General features: G+C 39.9%; 2 protein-coding genes across 2 annotated transcripts in view; one reads left to right on the forward strand and one right to left on the reverse strand.

Moving 5' to 3' along the window:
- Nucleotides 1-2123: 2123 nt before the first annotated feature.
- On the forward strand, nt 2124-8225 carry mrpl18 (mitochondrial ribosomal protein L18). The gene is made up of 4 exons (XM_057850584.1): nt 2124-2366; nt 7447-7615; nt 7685-7919; nt 7996-8225. The coding sequence occupies exons 1-4, from the start codon at nt 2294-2296 to the stop codon at nt 8071-8073; spliced, it is 555 nt and encodes a 184-aa protein (XP_057706567.1). The 5' UTR covers nt 2124-2293; the 3' UTR covers nt 8074-8225.
- A 2211-nt stretch (nt 8226-10436) lies between these two features.
- Nucleotides 10437-20778, reverse strand: part of si:ch211-203d1.3 (protein phosphatase Slingshot homolog 3) — a 40084-nt gene continuing 29742 nt past the window's right edge. The window contains exons 14-17 of the mRNA XM_057850049.1: nt 18430-18643; nt 16262-16324; nt 16071-16163; nt 10437-11410 (exon numbers count right to left, since the gene is read on the reverse strand). Of these exons, the coding sequence (XP_057706032.1) occupies nt 11273-11410; nt 16071-16163; nt 16262-16324; nt 18430-18643 (508 nt within the window). The 3' untranslated portion in view covers nt 10437-11272. The remainder of the gene's footprint in view (nt 11411-16070; nt 16164-16261; nt 16325-18429; nt 18644-20778) is intronic.

Below are 20778 nucleotides of genomic sequence, written 5' to 3' on the forward strand. Positions count from 1 at the left end.
TTATTTCTTCCATTTCTGTTCCGGTTTCATTAATTGCTGGTTATGGTATATGATAACACCTTCTTTAACAGTGGTGCCGTAAGACTGTCATAAGACCATCATAATTATGACACTGCCATGAGCTTCAATGAATGCTTATAACAGATGTCATTTTGTGTCATCCGGCAAATGATCTCACTTTTGAATGGATGTAAAAGATCTGAGCTAGACATAAATTGAGCCAGCTGAAACTTAATGACAACTGTCATAAACATTAATACCCATGATAGTATCATGTCATAATTATGATGGTCTTATGAGGCAGCTGTCAAAGTGTTACCTATTACCCAAAGAAATCAACAAATACAGTAAGCCGCTGGATTCAAAATGAGGGGAAAAAAGTAGCGGTTTATCGTCCGAAAATGACGGTACCTTTATGATAAACATGAAAAATAAAAAATAACATGCAGTACAGTTGCATCCGACGCAGGCTCTACGCAAGAGGAGGCAGTGCTCCCTCAAATATCTTGCCCCCTCAAATCAAAATTTTAGAAGTTGAGAAGCACATTTTTAATATATTCAAAAAATTAATACATTACAAGTTGACAGATTATTCTGCAGTAGTCGGGGGTGGGGAACTGCCGAAAAGGTGACACGGAGATGATGGAGTATTACAGTAACTCAAAACCCCCTGCGAAAGATTCCTGAGGCTTTTAAAAACTCCCAGCCTGGTTCATTACTCGAAACCGCAATCATGGGCAAGACTGCTGACCTGACTGCTGTCAAGAAGGCCATCATCGACACCCTCAAGCAAGAGGCTAAGACACAGAAATTTCTGAGCGAGTAGGCTGGTCCCAGAGTGCTGTATCAAGGCACCTCAGTGGGAAGGAAAAAGTGTGGCAGGAAACGCTGCACAACCAGAAGAGGTGACCGCAACCCGAGAAAGATTGTGGAGAAGGGCTGATTCCAGACCTTGGAGGATCTGCAGAAACAGTGGACTGGAGTAGAAACATCCAGAGCCACCGTGCACAGGTGTGTGCTAGAAATGGGCCACAGGTGCTGTATTCCCCACCCAGGTCAAGCCACTTTTGAACCTGAAACAGCAGCAGAAGCGCCTGACTTGGGCTACAGAGAAGCAGCACTGGACTGTTATTCAGTGGTCCAAAGTACTTTTTTCAGATGTAAGCAAATTTTTCATGTCATTCGGAAATCAAGGTGCCAGAGTTTGGAGGAAGATGGGGGAGAAGGAAATACCAAAATGCCTGAAGTCCAGTGTCAAGTACACACAGTCAGTGATGGTCTGGGGTGCCATATCAGCTGCTGATGGGGGTCCACTTTGTTTTTTCAAGGGCAGGGTCGATGCAGCTAGCTATGAGGAGATTTTGGAGCACTTCATGCTTCCATCTGCTGAAAAGCTTTATGGAGATGAAGATTTTTTCAGCACGACCTGGCAGCTGCTCACAGTGCCAAAACCACTGGTAAATGGTTTACTGACCATGGCATTTCTGTGCTCAATTGGCCTGCCGACTCTGCTGACCTGAACCCCATAGAGAATCTGTGGGATATTATGAAGAAGAAGTTGAGAGACACCAGACCCAACACTGTGGATGAGCTAAAGGCCGCTATAGAAGCATCCTGGGCCTCCATAACACCTCAGCAGTGCCACAGGCTGATTGCCTCCATCCCACGCCGCATTGAAGCAGTCATTTCTGCAAAAGGATTCCCGACCAAGTATTGAGTGCATAGCTGATATAATTAATTGAAGGTTGATTTTTTTTTTTGTTTTGTTTTTTTTGTTTTTTTGTTTTAAAACATTTTTTTGTATTGGTTGGATGAAATATGTTAATTTTTTGAGATAGGGATTTTTGGTTTTTCTTGGCTTTTTTTTTTTTTTTGCCAAAATCATCAATATTAAAACAATAAAAGCTTGAACTACTTCAGGTGTGTGTAATGAATTTAAAATATATGAAAGTCTAATGTTTATTAGTACATTACAGAAAGTAATGAACTTAATCACAATATGCTAATTTTTTTGAGAAGGACTAGTATGTATATAAATACAGTATATCATAAATTTACATAAATTAAATTTACAGCGGAACCTTTGGAGATCTGGTATTTGTTTCTGCCCGTTTTCATTTGAAGTGACGTACACAAAATACATGCGTGAATGTCAAATATGGCGCCGTAGTTACTACTTGGTGTTGTTTTCAGTAGAAAATCAATGTCGCTCGCCTTTTGTATAATTCTTGTGAGTGGTATCTTGTTTGATAAATTGTAACGCGTATGTGTTTTGAGTGAATTCGTCAAGGAAATGGCGTTTAGTCGCGGCGTTCGTCTGCTGTTCGGTCAAACTCAGCGACGTGGTGTGGCCATAAAGCAACCAGGTAAACACACACTGGCAAGGGCGTAGGTTTGGTTTTAATATTGGTATGGACGATATAACAGCATAACCTGCATGTACACTTCTGGCTGGGGAAGGGACATTAAGAAGACCAAACAGATTGGATAAACGGGGGTCAGGGCTACATTTCTCACGAATATGAACCTAATTCATTGATAGGTTAAATGATTAATGCCAAATAAATCTGTATTGACTGATACTAACTTTCATGTGTATTTGTTCAGGTGATAAATCGCTTCGATTCAAGCATTTGTTTTAAAAAAGAAACCTTTTAAAAACTTCCAGAATAAATATCTGGATTTTATAAGCAAATTTAAATGCCAATATTTGTACATAAATGATATCAACATACACAATTAATACAAACTTATATAATGCAAATAATGTTGCTTAAAAGTTGATTGGGACAATTTGAGCATCCTGAAAAGTGGGAAGTGTTATGTCCAGTGTTGTCACAGATTACTTGAAATAGTAATTTGATTACTGATTACGCCTCAAAAAAGTAATCTAGTTACTTTACTGATTAAAACATTATCAAAGTAACTTTAAAAGTAATCTGTCAGTTACTTTTTACCCATATTTCTCTCGTTGCCGCCTCAACATAAGAATGACAACAGAAAAATGTCATCACATGTAATTGACTTTCCGATGATTGAATTTAAAGGGGAATATCAGAGTTTTGCGCTAGCTTAGCCACTCCGGAGCCCTGAAACTAACAAATATCTGACAAACTGCTTGGAATTTGTTGAAATCAACTCCACCGACCAATTAAACCCCACTAACTCTACGATTAAGCCTAATGTCAAAACTTCTGAATTTTGGCTTATGGTTAACAGCATATCAATGCCAATGCAAAACAATGCAAACTGACTGCACAAAATTGCAAAGGTGGTGGCGGGCGCGGATGCGCGTCCACAACCCGGAAGTACTCCTCTCAACACACACGCGGTCAATTTGGCCACAAAACGTGGTGGCAACTAAGCACTTTACACTCAGTCGGACTTACAACACATCCCACAGATGCTAATCGAACACATCACCTCACGGCATAAATGTGCAACACGCATATGATGTAAACAAAGCTTGCCAACTTGGAGCGATGACTGCCCGTCGTTGCTACAGCAAAGCTACGAAACGGCCGCGCATGTAGGAAGTCCAACCTTTTGCTGATACCCTCCAGAATGAAGGAAAAATACTCACCTTCATTCATGGATATCCACAGTTCAACATTCCCTCGCAACGTGTCAACGCTCGTCTCTAATGTCCACCCGCCTGGCCCACGCCTTCAGTCCCACAACACATGTGACAAGAGACCAAAACAGGAAATAGCTAAGAGGTTGTCATGGAAACACGTACCGGGAACCTTTTATTTGAGCATTTTCTATTCAAAATGCTCTTCGTACATGACTACAATAATCTTCATTTTACATACGTTATGAGGCAATGAAAAAATTGTAACGCAGAGACACTAAGGAAACTAACTTTAATCAGATTACTGGTGTAGAAAAATGAACGCGTTAGATTACTCGTTACTGAAAAAAGTAATCAGATTACTGTAACGCGTTACTGACAACACTGGTTATGTCCCTACCATCCCTAAGCAAACCTACGACTTTGGACACTGGATTCTATTTTAGACGCCATGATAGGGCATCTAATGACGTCTTACCTTATTTTTGTCACGTAAAAGCAGATGTCCAGATTGTTGCTCATCTTGCCAGTTGCTTCCCGGTGAATAAGCGACACAAAAACCAATAAATGTGTTCATGCCCAACAGATTATAATGCTGCCTTATTTTGCACTTTGAGATCTAAGAGGCAGAGAATGGACACGAGTGAACACAGGCCTTCCTTCATTGGACCTGGCCGTTTATTGGCAAAAGCTTCAGCAATTCCTTCACAACAAAAATAATAATATCATATAGTGAAAATACAACAAAAATAATATTCATATCCCTAAAAAAAATTATTTTCACAAAAAGAAAAGCACTTCAATCTGTATTAATGAGGCCCTATTCTCTCAGTTAAACAACAATGCAAAGAGAAGTGGCATTTACAATCAATATAGATATGCAAAATTCACATAAAACGTACTCAGACTTTGGTCAAACTCTATTCAAACATTTTAGCAACGTGTTTAGGTCAACAAATACCGTGGATGGCAATATTTAGTCACAATATACAAAGTATGATGCTGGGAGCCATTATCAGGAGTCTTGTACGTTGTGAAGACAACATTCAAATGAACGTAAAGTAAAATAGACCCGCAGTAAACGGAACTACGGCGTCAGTCGAGGGACAAAACGCACTGATTGGCTTGATCTCTAATTAATTTAAAACTCGCCATTGACACTTTGTGTTGTCACTACCTAAATCACTACCTTACATAGTGAGTGACACTGTGGAAGTATGGCAGGGAGCCCATGTGAGGTCACTGCCTTACGTTACATCAACAACAATGGCGAGCTACGAGTTTATTTTTGGATTCAAAATTTCACAAATTTTATTAAAACGAAAACATTAAGAAAATTGTTATAACTTGTACTAACATTTATCGTTTAAGAACTACATGTCTTTCTATCTATGGTACCCTTTAAGACCACTCAAAATTGTCTGTCTAAATAAATTAAATATATATTAAAAATCTTAGTTAGGGAATAACAAAAATACATAAAAAAAGAGCCTTCCTTCAGGTAACACACTGCTGCTTTTGTCCACAAGCACAGCCAAGCTCAACAAAAAATGAAAGCTTCTTTGGGCTGCTGTAAAACCACACAAATAAAATAAAAATGAAAACCTCAGTCCACTACATTAGTCACAGTTTAATTAATATTAACATTAGAAAATCCATACAGGAGCAAATTTCTCTTTAAGCAGCTTGCTACTCGAATTAAGCTGGTTAGCAAACTCGCACAGTTTAACGTTATGCTAACTCTGAAGCAGGTAGGACTTTCAGTAGCAAAATTAATGGTGTGTTCCCCACCTCAGCAACATTGACGTATTTTTACATTACTTACAGTGGCTGTTGCTGGCAGAAAAAAACTTAATATTCCTCGTCTTTGAAGGTTGCGGAGGAGACGGCATGTTGTATTTCTGTCGGGGCTGTGAGTGCGTGTGTGTGTGGAGGGAATGGATTAAGTCACAAGCCAATCAAACATGGGTTTGAGAAAAAAAAATGGGCTGGCACATTCAGCAAGTGAAAAGGGGTCAATTTAATTCTGAACATAATCAAAATAATTCATTTCATAATGGATTAATTCTACCCTTACAACATATAGGAAGACAATCCAAGTGACCTCCAGTGGGGCAAATAAGTATTTAGTCAACCACTAATTGTGCAAGTTCTCCCACTTGAAAATATTAGTGAGGCCTGTAATTGTCAACATGGGTAAACCTCAACCACGAGAGACAGAATGTGAGAAAAAAAAACAGAAAATCACATTGTTTGATTTTTAAAGAATTTATTTGCAAATCATGGTGGAACATAAGTATTTGGTCAATACCAAAAGTTCATCTCAATACTTTGTTATGTACCCTTTATTGGCAATAACGGCAAAAATGTTTTCTGTAACTCTTCACAAGCTTTTCACACACTGTTGCTGGTGTTTTGGCCCATTCCTCTATGCAGATCTCTAGAGCAGTGATGTTTTGGGGCTGTCGTTGGGCAACACGGACTTTCAACTCCCCTCCACAGATTTTCTATGGGGTTGAGATCTGTAGACTGGCTAGGCCACACCAGGACCTTGAAATGCTTCTTACGAAGCCACTCCTTTGTTGCCCTGGCTGTGTGTTTGGGATCATTGTCATGCTGAAAGACCCAGCCATGTCTGATCTTCAATGCCCTTGCCGATGGAAGGAGATTTTCACTCAAAATCTCTCGATAAATGGCCCCATTCATTCTTTCCTTTACGCAGATCAGTAGTCCTGGTCCCTTTGCAGAAAAACAGCCCCAAAGCATGTTTCCACCCCCATGCTTCACAGTGGGTATGGTGTTCTTCGGATGCAATTCAGTATTCTTTCTCCTCCAAACACGAGAACCTTTGTTTCTACCAAAAAGTTCTATTTTGGTTTCATCTGACCCTTACACATTCTCCCAGTCCGCTTCTGGATCATCCAAATACTCTCTAGCGAACCGCAAACGGGCCTGGATGTGTACTTTCTTAAGCAGGGGGACATGTCTGGCAGTGCAGGATTTGAGTCCCTGGCGGCGCATTGTGTTACTGATAGTAGCCTTTGTTACTGTGGTCCCAGCTCTCTGTAGGTCATTCACTAGGTCCCCCCGTGTGGTTCTGGGATTTTTGCTCACCGTTCATGTCATCATTTTGACGCCACGGGGTGAGATCTTGCATGGAGCCCCAGATCGAGGGAGATTATCAGTGGTCTTGTATGTCTACCATTTTCTAATAATTGCTCACTCAGTTGATTTCTTTACACCAAGCGTTTTACCTATTGCAGATTCAGTCTTCCCAGCCTGGTGCAGGTCTACAATTTTGTCTCTGGTGTCCTTCGACTGCTCTTTGGTCTTGGCCATAGTGGAGTTTGGAGTGTGACTGACTAAGGTTGTGGACACGTGTCATTTATACCGATAATGAGTTAAAACAGGTGCCATTAATACAGGTAACGAGTGGAGCCTCATTAGAAGATGAAAGACCTCTTTGACAGCCAGAAATCTTGCTTGTTTGTAGGTGACCAAATACTTATTTTCCACTCTAATTTGGAAATCTTTAAAAATCAAACAATGTGATTTTTTTTTTCCACGTTCTGTCTCTCATGGTTTAGGTTTACCCATGTTGATAATTATTGGCCTCTCTAATCTTATCAAGTAGGAGAACTTGCACAATTGGTGGTTGACTAAATACTTATTTGTCCCACTGTATATAACTGGAGCCATTATATAATGCAAATAAGGTTGCTTAAAAGTTGGTGGGGAGAATTTGAACATTCTGAAAAGTTGGTAGTGTTATGTCCCTATGCAAACTTACTGTACACCCTTGCTTGCCCCTATAACTTGCTGCATAATTAGCATACAATAGTGATTCCACTTTTTGTTTCTTTGGAAAACAGCTAGGTGTGCAACTCAGTCGTCTCCTGCACCGGAACCCCAAACAGCAGAAAATGAGTCGGTAAACCCGACCTTCAAGAACCGAAACCCGCGGAACCTGGAGCGGATGGCCTTGGCTATAAAGGATCGCGGCTGGAAGACAACGTGGCCTCACCGACAGTTCTACCACAGGTTCGTTTTGGGGTTTTTCCCCGTCGTAGCCAAATAAACAGCTCACCTGCTTTGTTTTCTTGTGTCCAGGTTGATGTTTTCACGCAGTCAGAAATACGTGACGGCTGAGGTCTTCTCTTGCTCCTCACCTGACCCAGTGCTCTCTTGCTCCACCAAAGAGTGGGCGCTGAAGAAAGAGCTGCCCTCCACAAATTGCGTGGCGGCGTGTCAGGCCGTCGGCGAGGTGTTGGCACACAGATGCAAGCAGGCCGGCATCACCAGGATGGTTTACAGGGAGATTCCGTGGACCTATCGCTCGGACGCTGTAAGTGGGGTGAGACTCTGGCTGGGCACCTTTCAACTACCTCGCTGTTAACATGTGGGATGTGTGTCTTGTTCAGGTTCAGTCGTTCCGGACAGCAATGAAAGATGGAGGCATCATCCTCAGTGAACCCAGAAGAAAATACATAGGAACTTAATTTTCCGGCTAAGCCCTCCAATGTTATGAAAAAATATATTTCTCATGTACTAAAATAGACGTCATGTCAATATTGAACAATGACTCAAATGCTGCTTTACTCATGTGAATAAACTGCTACCAAATTTTTATTTATACTTCTGCATTTTCTACAGTGCGATAGAAAACGGAGATAGACGTCCAATTAGGGGTGTGAACCTCTCGTTGCCTTACGGTACGATACAATTTTCTATAGAAAGCACACGATAACGATTATCCTACGATATGGCAATGCGATTATCGATACATGGGTCTGGAAAACATTCTACAAAACGGAAAAAAAAATAGCTCTTTTCATCCTTCTGCTGTAAATTGATTGAGTTAATCACTAGGAGACGTCCAATCCTTTTTTAACTGGGAAGGTGGCAGCCAGGGGTTAATTTGTGCTGGATCCTGCCGGAACAAGATTCGGCACCTCTTGACTTTGGTCTCCCTGTGTTCTGCAACTTATTTGGGCAGATCCGGCACCTCTCGTGTATAGAAAATAATATAAAAACTTTCTTTTTTTTTTAAATTAGAAAATCAGAATATGCATGAATTAATTTATAGAACAAATCCCAAGAATTGCATGTTGTTTTTAAAAAATTTAACATCATTTGAAAGTCGGAGATTTGTTGATGCACTGAAAAGCCGAACTCGCAAAAGAATTGTTTTTTGTTATTTATTGTATTCGCAGATTTTTAAAATTTTTTTTTTTTATGTTTTACAAGTTAGACCTGTTGAGAAACTAATTGCTGACTGTGTACTGTAAGTCCCACCTGTGGTTATGTGGGTAATTGCCCGTGTTGTGCAGAGTATAGCCTAAATAAATGTAAATTGTTGTCATAATATTTCCATGGATATTATCTGAAATTGAGGCTTGTAAGTCCCTCAACATGGCAAGTGGGCATCCGCGTGGTGTTTTCAGCATCATTTTCTTCGTATGTTCCGGGACCTGTGCCCGTCTCGTCATCCCTGTGCTGTCATATGTACTTTGCGTTCCGGCACCTTATGATTTACAAATTAAGCACCGGTGGCAGCCCTCCCACGTCAAACAGATTGGACGTCTATGGCACTGAATGGTACCCAATGAGTTTAATTTGGGGGCATTTCATGTCATTTGCTGTTAGTTTTCAGTCACTTCCTGATGATTTTAAACTATTTATAGGTCACTTCCGGTTGATTTTGGGTTACAGAACAGGAAGTGATCCGGAAATCTCTCCAAAGGAGTAGGCAGTGACTCAAACTCAACGGGAAGTGACATGTAAAGACCCGAAAAATCGGGAAGACTGGCTGCGAAGACAGGTTTCGAATGAACGTTCATTCATCCCTCCCATTTTAAATGGATTGGATGGAGACACTATTATGGGAGAAGATTTTGCTAGCAACTTGTTTGTTCCCTTTTTTTTTTTTTAAAGTGACACCATTTATTTATATCGATTCTTGGCAGGGGCATATTGATAACCTTCGGGGATACAAAGTATCACCATAGACTTCATAATTGTATTGACGGGTCACATCCGTCAGCCAGTGCGCAACGCCTTCAAGTAGGGGGCCGTCCTACAGTCCGCTTCAGTTATTCGCAGTCAGTCGCAGTTAGCATATGCAGGGATCCAATGCCAGATTTAGGTTGAAAAAGTATGAAAGCTGTACTGCATACAAACAGGAAGGATTGTCTCAGGAGTGATTTGTTCGAGGATTCAAGGTAATTATTATATTTTTTTGTACTATGCATGCATTTTGAAACCTTGTGGAAATTCGCCGCCACAGCATTGGCATTATACAAAGCAATATTTACGTAAAATAAATGCTAACTGCCCGTTTTTTTGCTCATTTGACAAAGATTCGAGACTGTTTTACATCCATATCTGTAAAGAATTCAGGGATTTAAGCATTTATTTACAAAAAAATATCACTGGAAAAGCTCTGTTTACATATGGCAGCCGCCACATTGACTGACTGACTAGCATTGTACTTTGACATATTTATGTAAAATAAATGCTAAATGCACAGTGTTTTTGCTTTTAACCAAGAACTGAGACCCTTTTATGTCAATGTCTATAAAGAATTCAAGGATTTAAGCATTTATTTACAATAATTTTCAAAGGAAAAAAGCTCTGTTTCCACTCGGTCAGCTTTGACGGAGATAGCCCCCTTATGAATCGGCCCCAAGTCCCGTCAATACATTATCAAGTCTATGGTATCACGATATATCACCATTTCGATATTTTGTCACACCCCTTCGTCCAATCCATTTGAACTGGAAGGGTTGACAGCGAAAAGCCCTTCTAATCAAAATGCATTGGACCTCTACTTGTAACAACCCTAATTTCAGACATCCACCATCAACTTTACTGAAAGAGATAATTGCGAACCTACAGAAACTTAAACAGAAACTATTTTTTTCTTAATTTATTTTCATGTGCTTGTAACCACAAATGAGTTATACATTGGAGTAAAAACACCAGTGGAAAGTGTTTACAAAACAAAAGTATTGATCGTAATACAGCGTGATGTTGGCTCGTGCTGCAATTGATAAATAAGGTGCGTGTGTGTTCAAAACAATGAGCTGGATCAAAATCAACATTAGTGAATGGGGGGTAACATCAACATGAAGAGATCCTGTATACAGGATATGGAATAATTAAGCAAACACACACGGCTATACCTGAATTATGATTTCTCACAGGCTGGCACAAAATATCAGCAGTTATTTATCCATGCAACAGTATCCCAAAACAATGGTGCGTTCCAAGCATGTAGAGGATGCATACACTATCCATACCGTGGCCCATTTATACAATATTCTCTGCTAAGAAGGCACTCATCCAGCGGTAATAACATAAAATATATAAAACAAAATTTTCAATTACTTATATGCATTGGCACATTGGAATACAGACTTAAAGTTTGCACTATAAAACTGAAGTACAGTTTAGAACCTAGTCAAATCTCCGTGGGAATTGCATAGTTGACATTGTGGAGTGTTGAAATGTCATTGATACACTGGATCAACAGACTAGTCTGTGTCGCAAATGCTATGAACCATCAGTTCTAATGGCACAACATGAAGATGCAAAAAAGCAATTTGCATTGTATGATAAAATCATCCTTGCCATGTTATTAGAAGTCTTGTTCTTCCGGGTTCTCACTTAAAAAAAGAAACAGGAGCTTTTTTTCCTTCAAGGCTCGTCATGGGTGGCATCATGCAGACTCCCTGGTTCAGGTGACAGATCCACACAAGCGCCTTGGTGGATCAAACCTTTCCGGCCGTGGCTCCGCCTCCGTTGACGTGGCGATCTTCGTGGACTGCTGGGAAGCTTTGAAAAGGATGGAAAAGTCAAGCTACAAAAAGGCTTTACAAACAGTTAACATTAAAATATTAAGTGCCACTTTAAGTTGTTTCAATTTCTCGCTTCGTACAGTAACTTCCCTGTAATCTTGTCGTACTTGTCAGTTTGTCTTGTTCGGTAATATCGCCTCACATCGAACTCTTTAAAAACAGTGACTGTCTCTTTGCAAATAAGGCAGACACAGTTTTTGCGTATTTTAGTGAAGAAATAGTCCGATGTCCACCTATCCTTGAAGCGTCGGTCGTCACAGTCAACTTTTTTTTTTTTTGTGTTGATTGTCGCCATTTTAGAAAATTGGGAGTAAAGGGTCACACGGGGTAATGTTGCTTAGAGTGCTGCTGCCTTTTAGTGGGTAAATGAGGAGCAGCATTTAGTGTGTAAGCTGGTAGCAGTACTGCTGACCAATTTATTAGGTCTGTGTGCGGGCCAAACATGATTGATTTCATGACACAGGCTGGGGGCCGGATGAAATTTGACCACGGGCCCCACTTTGGACATATCTGGATTAGATGAATGTTCATGTCATGTTTGTCCTCCTACAAAAACCATATTAAAACAAAAAATATATTTCCCTCATCTTTTTCCGTTTCAAAACATTTTTGAAAAAGCTTCAGGGAGTCACTAAGGTAGCGCTAAAGAGCTAAATTGCTGACCCCCGCTTTCGACTTACTGACCAGAAGAGACTGGCCAGTGCTTAAAGAGGACGCTCGCCATTCTAAAGGTAATGCTAATGCTAACACGAATGCTACGCTAACGCTAGCAGTTACATTCAGCGTCTGATGATCTTAGCACAGACCTTTAAAGGCTAAAGTAACATATTCTCTCTTGCCACGATTGGAAATCTTACCGTGTTTCCAAACAAGTAAGAGATACATGCTAAACTCCGGCGAGGAGGGAGAAGCGTAGCACATCTTACATGAGTGACACGACCCAAACACTGCTACGATGCAAGCTGACGTACTCCACGTATAATATGACGATGTCACTCATGGTGAACATATGACTGAAACGATGTTGCATTTTCAACAAGCCAGATTTTTAGCTCGTCATCGTCACGTCAAAGTCGTGAAAAAAACTTCGACGATGAATTATTTCCGTCACTGTAATTGTTGACGAAAACAACACTGGTTGACAGAATGACAGATCATTCATACGGCAACAAGGGTATAAAAGCCTACGGATAGGATGCTAGCAAACTGCAAGAATCTGCTGTTTATTCTAGCTTTGTTTGGAAGAAAAATTGTGAGCGGGACCAAAGCAGCTGAGAAAAGAACACTACAACCCCTAGCAAAAAGTATGGAATCACCAGTCTCGGAAGAGCACCACTCAGACATTTTATCATGTAGAACAAACTCAGATAAAAAGCTTGAAAAAATAATTAGTTCAAAAGTGCAACTCTTTAGCATTCAGAAACACTATAATAAATAAATAAAAACATTGTGGTGGTCAGTAAATGTTAATTTTATAGAGCAAGTGCTGGGAAATATATATGGAATCACTCCATTCTGAGGAAAAAAATATGGAATCATGAGAAACAAACAAATAACAATCAAAACATATCTCTAGTATTTAGTAGCACCATATCTGGCTTTCATGACAGCTTGCAGTCTCTGAGACATGGACTTGATGAGTATTCTTCATCAATTTGGTATCAACTCTCTGTGATTGCAGTTGCCAGATCATCCTTGCTGTGGACCATTTTTTTCAATTTCCACCACAGGTTATCAATATGGTTGAGATCTGGGCTATTTGCAGGCCATGACATTGACTGGATGAGTCTTTCTCCAAGGAATGCTTTAACAGTTTTAGCTCTTTGGCATGATGCATTGTCATTTTGGAAAATTACAAACATATTTTCAACTGAAGGTATAAGAAAGCTGTCTAAAATTGCAATGTAAACTTATGCATACCTTAAAGATTTAACCACAGCCATCTCCCCAGTGCCTTTGCCTGACATCATCACCTTGTCCAATGCAGATTGTTGACTCTTGTCAAGGTGACAAAGGTTCAAGCATCATCACCTTGTCCAATGCAGATTCTTGACTCCTGACAAGGTGATGATGCTGGAACTTTTGTTTGGTGCTTTTCCAGTGAGATTTATAAAGATGACTGCATAAAAAAGACATCAAAATTCCCTCCATCCTTGATGCTATGGGGCTGCATGTCAGGCAAAGGCACTGGGGAGATGGCTATGGTTAAATCTTCAATAAATGCACACGTTTACACTGAAATTTTAGATAGCTTTCTTATCCTTCAATTGAAAATGTTTGTCATTTTCCAAGATGACAATGCATAGTGCTACATAGCTAAAACTGTTAAAGCATTCCTTGGAGAAAGACTCATCCAGTCAATTTCATGGCCTGCAAATAGCCCAGATCTCAAGCCTATTGATAACCTGTGGTCGAAATTGAAAAAAAAAGGTCCACAGCAAGGATGATCTGGCAACCGCAATCAAAGAGAGTTGAGACCAAATTAATAAAGAATACTCATCAAGTCCAAGTCTCAGAGACCGCAAGCTGTCATAAAAGCCAGATGTGGTGCTACTAAATACTAGAGATGTGTTCTGATTGTTATTTGTTTGTTTCTCATGATTCCATATATTTTCCTCAGAATGGAGTGATTCCATATATACAGTGCCTTGCAAAAGTATTCGGCCCCCTTGAATCTTGCAACCTTTCGCCACATTTCAGGCTTCAAACATAAAGATATGAAATTTAATTTTTTTGTCAAGAATCAACAACAAGTGGGACACAATCGTGAAGTGGAACAACATTTATTGGATAATTTAAACTTTTTTAACAAATAAAAAACTGAAAAGTGGGGCGTGCAATATTATTCGGCCCCTTTACTTTCAGTGCAGCAAACTCACTCCAGAAGTTCAGTGCGGATCTCTGAATGATCCAATGTTGTCCTAAATGACTGATGATGATAAATAGAATCCACCTGTGTGTAATTAAGTCTCCGTATAAATGCACCTGCTCTGTGATAGTCTCAGGGTTCTGTTTAAAGTGCAGAGAGCATTATGAAAACCAAGGAACACACCAGGCAGGTCCGAGATACTGTTGTGGAGAAGTTTAAAGCCGGATTTGGATACAAAAAGATTTCCCAAGCTCTAAACATCTCAAGGAGCACTGTGCAAGCCATCATATTGAAATGGAAGGAGCATCAGACCACTGCAAATCTACCAAGACCCGGCCGTCCTTCCAAACTTTCTTCTCAAACAAGGAGAAAACTGATCAGAGATCTACAGCTGAGGTGGGGGAGTCTGTCCATAGGACAACAATCAGTCGTACACTGCACAAATCTGGCCTTTATGGAAGAGTGGCAAGAAGAAAGCCATTTCTCAAAGATATCCATAAAAAGTCTCGTTTAAAGTTTGCCACAAGCCACCTGGGAGACACACCAAACATGTGGAACAAGGTGCTCTGGTCAGATGAAACCAAAATTGAACTTTTTGGCCACAATGCAAAACGATATGTTTGGCGTAAAAGCAACACAGCTCATCACCCTGAACACACCATCCCCACTGTCAAACATGGTGGTGGCAGCATCATGGTTTGGGTCTGCTTTTCTTCAGCAGGGACAGGGAAGATGGTTAAAATTGACGGGAAGATGGATGCAGCCAAATACAGGAACATTCTGGAAGAAAACCTGTTGGTATCTGCACAAGACCTGAGACTGGGACGGAGATTTATCTTCCAACAGGACAATGATCCAAAACATAAAGCCAAATCTACAATGGAATGGTTAAAAAATAAACGTATCCAGGTGTTAGAATGGCCAAGTCAAAGTCCAGACCTGAATCCAATCGAGAATCTGTGGAAAGAGCTGAAGACTGCTGTTCACAAACACTCTCCATCCAACCTCACTGAGCTCGCTGTTTTGCAAGGAAGAATGGGCAACAATGTCAGTCTCTCGATGTGCAAAACTGATAGAAACATACCCCAAGCGACTTGCAGCTGTAATTGGAGCAAAATGTGGCGCTACAAAGTATTAACGCAAGGGGGCCGAATAATATTGCACGCCCCACTTTTCAGTTTTTTATTTGTTAAAAAAGTTTAAATTATCCAATAAATTTTGTTCCACTTCACGATTGTGTCCCACTTGTTGTTGATTCTTGACAAAAAATTAAAATTTTATATCTTTATGTTTGAAGCCTGAAATGTGGCGAAAGGTTGCAAGGTTCAAGGAATACTTTTGCAAGGCACTGTATATTTCCGTGCACTTGCTCTATAAAACTAACATTTACTGACCACCATAATGTTTTTTATTCATTTCTTTTAGTGTTTCTGAATGCTAAAGAGTTGCACTTTTGAACTAATTCATTATTTTTTTTTCAAGCTTTTTATCTTAGTTTGTTCTACATGATAAAATGTCTGAGTGAGTGCTCGTCCGAGACTGGTGATTCCATACTTTTTCTAGGGGTTGTATATAGAATCTAATTTCATTATTTTCTGGCACGTTTTTGGTTGGATTTGTGTTCAAAATATGCTCTGCCATTATTTTAAAGTCACTTGTTGTAGCATTTCATAGCACCTTTAAGTGCCTCTTTAAATGACTACATTATCAAATGTCCCACACCAGCTTTGGGGAATTTCACGCAAATCCGGTTGACGAATCCATTTACCTGGCTGCATCCTTTGTCCACATCATCTAGTTCACTAATGGACTGCATGAGGGAGAACAGGTTCATTCGGCCACTGCGACTGACACTTGGAGTCTTGGGATGAAAATAGGAAAAATACATCAAATCAAGAGATAAGTTTGAGCTTTTATACAGTTTGGAGTGCACATTTGTATGTGTGTGGGTTGGTTTACAGAGATGAGGACAGGTGGCGCCTTCTCCCCAGGTTCCTGGTTGGGATTGGGCAGTGCAAACACCTGAGAAGAGAAAACATGAGTTACATGAATGCAAAATGGATGGCTTAGATATACAAATACAAAAGTAGCCTGACATACAAGTTGAATTTGCTCTGAGCCTTGTTCTTATAAAAGCAATTTTATTATTGGTCAACAGTGTTGGTAATGTTACATTAAAAAGTAATTAGTTACAGTACAAATCACTTCTCCCAAACAGTAATTGAGTTAGTAACTCAGCTACCTCATTGTAAGGGTAATTAGTTACTCAGCAAAGTAACTGAGGTTCCTTTTCATGTTCAACACATTAGTACATTATACAGTGGTATGAAAAATTATCTTAACCCTTTGGAATTTCTCACTTTTCAGCATATAATCACCATCAAATGTGATCTGATCGTTGTCAAAATCACACAGATAAAAAAAAAAACAAAAAAAACTCTGCTTTCACCAAAACCACCCAAACATGTATAGGTTTTCATATTTTAATGAGGATAATATGCAAACAATGACAGAAGGGGGGTGAGCCAGGAAGTGAACCATCATATTTAATATTTTGTGGTCCCCCTTTGGCAGCAGTAACTTCAACCAGACGCTTCCCGTCGCTGCAGATCAGTTTGGCACATCGATCAGGGCTAATCTTGGCCCATTCTTCTCTACAAAACTGCTGTAGTCCAGTCAGATTCCTGGGATGTTTGGCATGAGTCACTGTCTTTAGGTCATGCCACAGCATCTCAATGGGGTTCAAGTCTGGACTATGACTTGGCCACTCCAGAACGTGTATTTTGTTCTTCTGAAACCATTCTGAAGTTGATTTACTTCTGTGTTTTGGATCATTGTCTTGTTGCAGCATCCATTCTCTTTTCAGCTTCAACTGTCTGACAGACGGCCTCAGGTTTTCCTGCAAAACATCCTGATAAACATTTGAATTCATTCTTCCATTAATGATTGCAAGTTGTCCAGGCCCTGAGGCAGCAAAACAGCCCTACTATGCTTCTTGGTGGGGATGAGGTGTTGATGTTGCTGAGCTGTTCCAATTTTCCTCCACACATGCGTTGTGTGTTACTCCCAAACTTCAACTTTGGTTTTATCAGTCCACAAAATATTTTGCCAAAACTTCTGTGGAGTGTCCAAGTGCCTTTTTGCGAACATTAAACGAGCAACAATGCTTTTTTAGACAGCAGTGGCTTCCTCTGTAGAGTCCTCCCATGAACACCATTCTTGGCCATAGTTTTACATATAGTTGATGTGTGCACAAAGATATCGGATGGTTTTGTATCATTTCCCAGCTTTATACAAATCAACAATCCTTGATCGCAGGTCTTCAGACAGTTCTTTTGACCAAGCCATGATGCACATCAGACAATGCTTCTCATCAAGACATTTACCAGGTGTGTGTTTTATTGTGAACAGCTTTAAACCACTCATCGGTGATCGGGCACATACCTGACTTAAAATGTTTGATAAAAATTGGTTTGAATTACTCTTTAAGTCTCCTTAGGCAGAGGGTTCACTTAATTATTTTTCCCCCTTCCGTCATTGTTTGCATGCTATCCTCATTAATTGAATTGAATTACGTGGATGAAGTTTTTTTTTCCTGGCAACAGTGTGCATGTCACATATTCTTGCCTTTAATTTTAATGGGCGAGAAGTAGTTCCCAGTTTGAGAATGCTACCTTTGAAATCCCCTGGCCCGTCGCCATTATCACAGTTTTGTTGCGTTTGCCAGAGCGTGCAGTGAGACACTGAGGTCATGATCCACCCACCATCCATTATCCACCCATAACCATCACGTTTGCAACGGTGTCACCACCCGCTAACCAACCTCTCTCCCGCTCTGCTCTCTCCAGGCAGCTGATGTGTGACAAAATCAGACATCTTGCGCTTCATTCAACCAAACTGTAGTAACGTGCCCCTTCACATCCTCAGTAACAGTAACGGTATTGCAAAGATTGGAAAAGGAATTCATTCGATTGCTCACTACTGAAAAGTAGAACACCTTTAGAAATACAGTTATACTCTAGCGCAGTTATTACCATACCTTGGCTCGTAACTCAAAGCAAAATAAATAAAGAAACTGACCAAATATGGGACCACTTGTAAGTTAAGGTACCAAAATACTCTCTTACCTCTTCCGGGAACTCCTCTTTTTCATCATCGCTCTCTGTGATGCTGTCACCCTCATCGAGGCCTTCATCCTCCTGCTCTTCCTCTTCTTCCTCATCTTCTTCCTCCTCCTCCTCTTCATCATCTCCACCTGGCTTATCTCCATCATCTTTGCGCTCCGATTTCTGCCTCTGGTCTTTGGACTTTCGCCTCCAGAGTAAACTGTGGCGCTGCTGGCTGGAATGACGAAATTAAAAAAATATAACCAGGGGTGAAAGTGACTACAATTTCTTCCTGGAACTCCCTGACCTGAAGGTCGCCACGGAGCCCAAAATTGTATTTCATTCATTCATTTTCCATGCCGCTTTTCCTCACAAGGGTCGCGGAGGTGCTGGGGATATTTATTTATTAAAAAAAAAATTTTTTTTGGGGGGGGGGTCAAAATTCATAAACTACTGAAAACAAAGAAAACCGTTTTAGCACAGTTATTTCTACAACACATACAAAAACTGATTTTTCATTCAAAATTGTATTTTTTCAATGACTTGCAAAATAAAAGTTAACAAAAACAGCAATAATCCCAACCTCCATCCCCTAATTTTTATTTTCCCTCATTTCCTCACATACTAAATGCCAAATCTCAATTTTAACTACTTAAGAACACAGGATATATATTAAAATAGAAGTTAATGTAAACATTTACTTTTTTTTTTTTTTTTTAAATAATAAAGATATAAGTAACATACATTCAGAAAAATAAGTACATATGACTTATATTATGCAGAGTGAAATGGAATATATTTTGAAGATCGCGCAAACATTGACTTTTTTTATATCATAAGGAAATGAATAAGTAGCCTAACATTAATGAACAAATATAAGTCCAAAGTGCACATTGACAGCTAAGATGTTCTGAAGCTCCCAATCAGAGTAAATAAAAACTAAATATGATAAATAAGCCTCCTCAACTCTCTCGTTGCTCTTAAAAATTTGATCCATTTTATGTTGCATTGCCCTTTTTTGGTCGCACTGATTCAACAAGCTTTTTTTTTTTTTCTCTCTGTTACAGAAAACATGCACATTTGAACCAATCAGAGCTAACCATCTCTGCTGCTCACATGTCAGTATGTCAGCCAATTGAACGAATAAATGAGCCCAGGTGTTTTGCTTTGCTGCGTGCATTCACACATTGACGTGACTCATCATCGTCAGACTCAGATAACTGCAGCAGCTGGGGAAACCTCCATGCCGTCCGTGGAATAAAATCAATAATAAATATTGGTGGAAACACATTACGCTACACAAGCACTTTATTATGCTTGTTCTTAACACTTGTGTATGTAAGTCTGATGTTGGTAGATTGTTTTCTTCTAGGAGCTGAAATGCATGTGTGGCAGCTTAGCATGTTTTTTTTTTTTTTTTGTGTGTTTTGACAGTTGCTGTCATATTTTCGGAATCAAAGCACCGTGTACCAGAACAGCATTCCGGCCCTGAATCTTATAACGGAACTGCGTTCCTGACCGTTCTGGCCCACTTTCACCCCTGAATATAACCCAGACTCTTCCAGTTTTGCAATTCTAAAGAGACCTTTTAGATTTGGAGTGGCCAAAATGTTTCTATATGCCTAAAACAATTTTCAGCCAATTTCCAACATCCGAAGCCAATTTTGTAATTCAATATTTGAGGCTGATATACTTTTTTTTTAAATTAAAAAAATTGCTTCAAAAGCCCTAAATTTACAATGATGGCCTGAGACTTAAAGGATTCATTCGGTCTAGTGCTATCAAATCAATGAACGTAGCACTTCTTTTTCATGATTACTGTATACACACTCAGCAAGAACAGTACAGTATTTTCAAATAATTAAACCCACCAGGACGTCACGCGAGATATAAACAAGTGAGAGCGAGAGCTTAGGAGGTTGCTCACCATGCTAAAGCTAATGCTAAAGTGAATGCTAATGTTACGAGTTACATTTAGAGTGTAAGAATCACTCAGTAAACACCTTAAATGGGTAAAGCAACATTGCTTATTTGCTCATGCACGTTTAAAAAAAAAATCTGACAAATTTACAAAATAGGCAAGACTGAAGCATCCTGTAGCGGGTTCTTCAGCGTCCTACTGTCAGTCAGTGGCGGCCACAGTTGCCCACACAGATGCCTGATCAAAGTCCTTTTTTATCAGCTTTTTTTTTTTGGGTCAATGATGGAAAAAAGTCCATATATCGGCCTGATTATCGATCGACCTCTAGTACTAAGGGTGAGAAATTGTCAATTTCAGCCAAGGTGGATCAAATGACCCATACCCCCATCCCAGTAGGGGAAGTCTATGAATGCGTCTGATCTTCAGCTCCCTCTACCCCTTTGCCTCCC

The sequence above is a fragment of the Corythoichthys intestinalis genome, chromosome 11 (assembly GCF_030265065.1).
Source record: "Corythoichthys intestinalis isolate RoL2023-P3 chromosome 11, ASM3026506v1, whole genome shotgun sequence".
Classification (NCBI taxonomy): domain Eukaryota; kingdom Metazoa; phylum Chordata; class Actinopteri; order Syngnathiformes; family Syngnathidae; genus Corythoichthys; species Corythoichthys intestinalis.

Coding starts and splice junctions, on each gene's coding strand:
- mrpl18 (XM_057850584.1), top strand. CDS start 2,294: ATGGCGTTTAGTCGCGGCGTTCGTCTGCTGTTCGGTCAAACTCAGCGA. Junction 2,367..7,446: donor TGTGGCCATAAAGCAACCAG/GTAAACACACAC, acceptor TTTGGAAAACAG/CTAGGTGTGCAACTCAGTCG. Junction 7,616..7,684: donor CACCGACAGTTCTACCACAG/GTTCGTTTTGGG, acceptor TCTTGTGTCCAG/GTTGATGTTTTCACGCAGTC.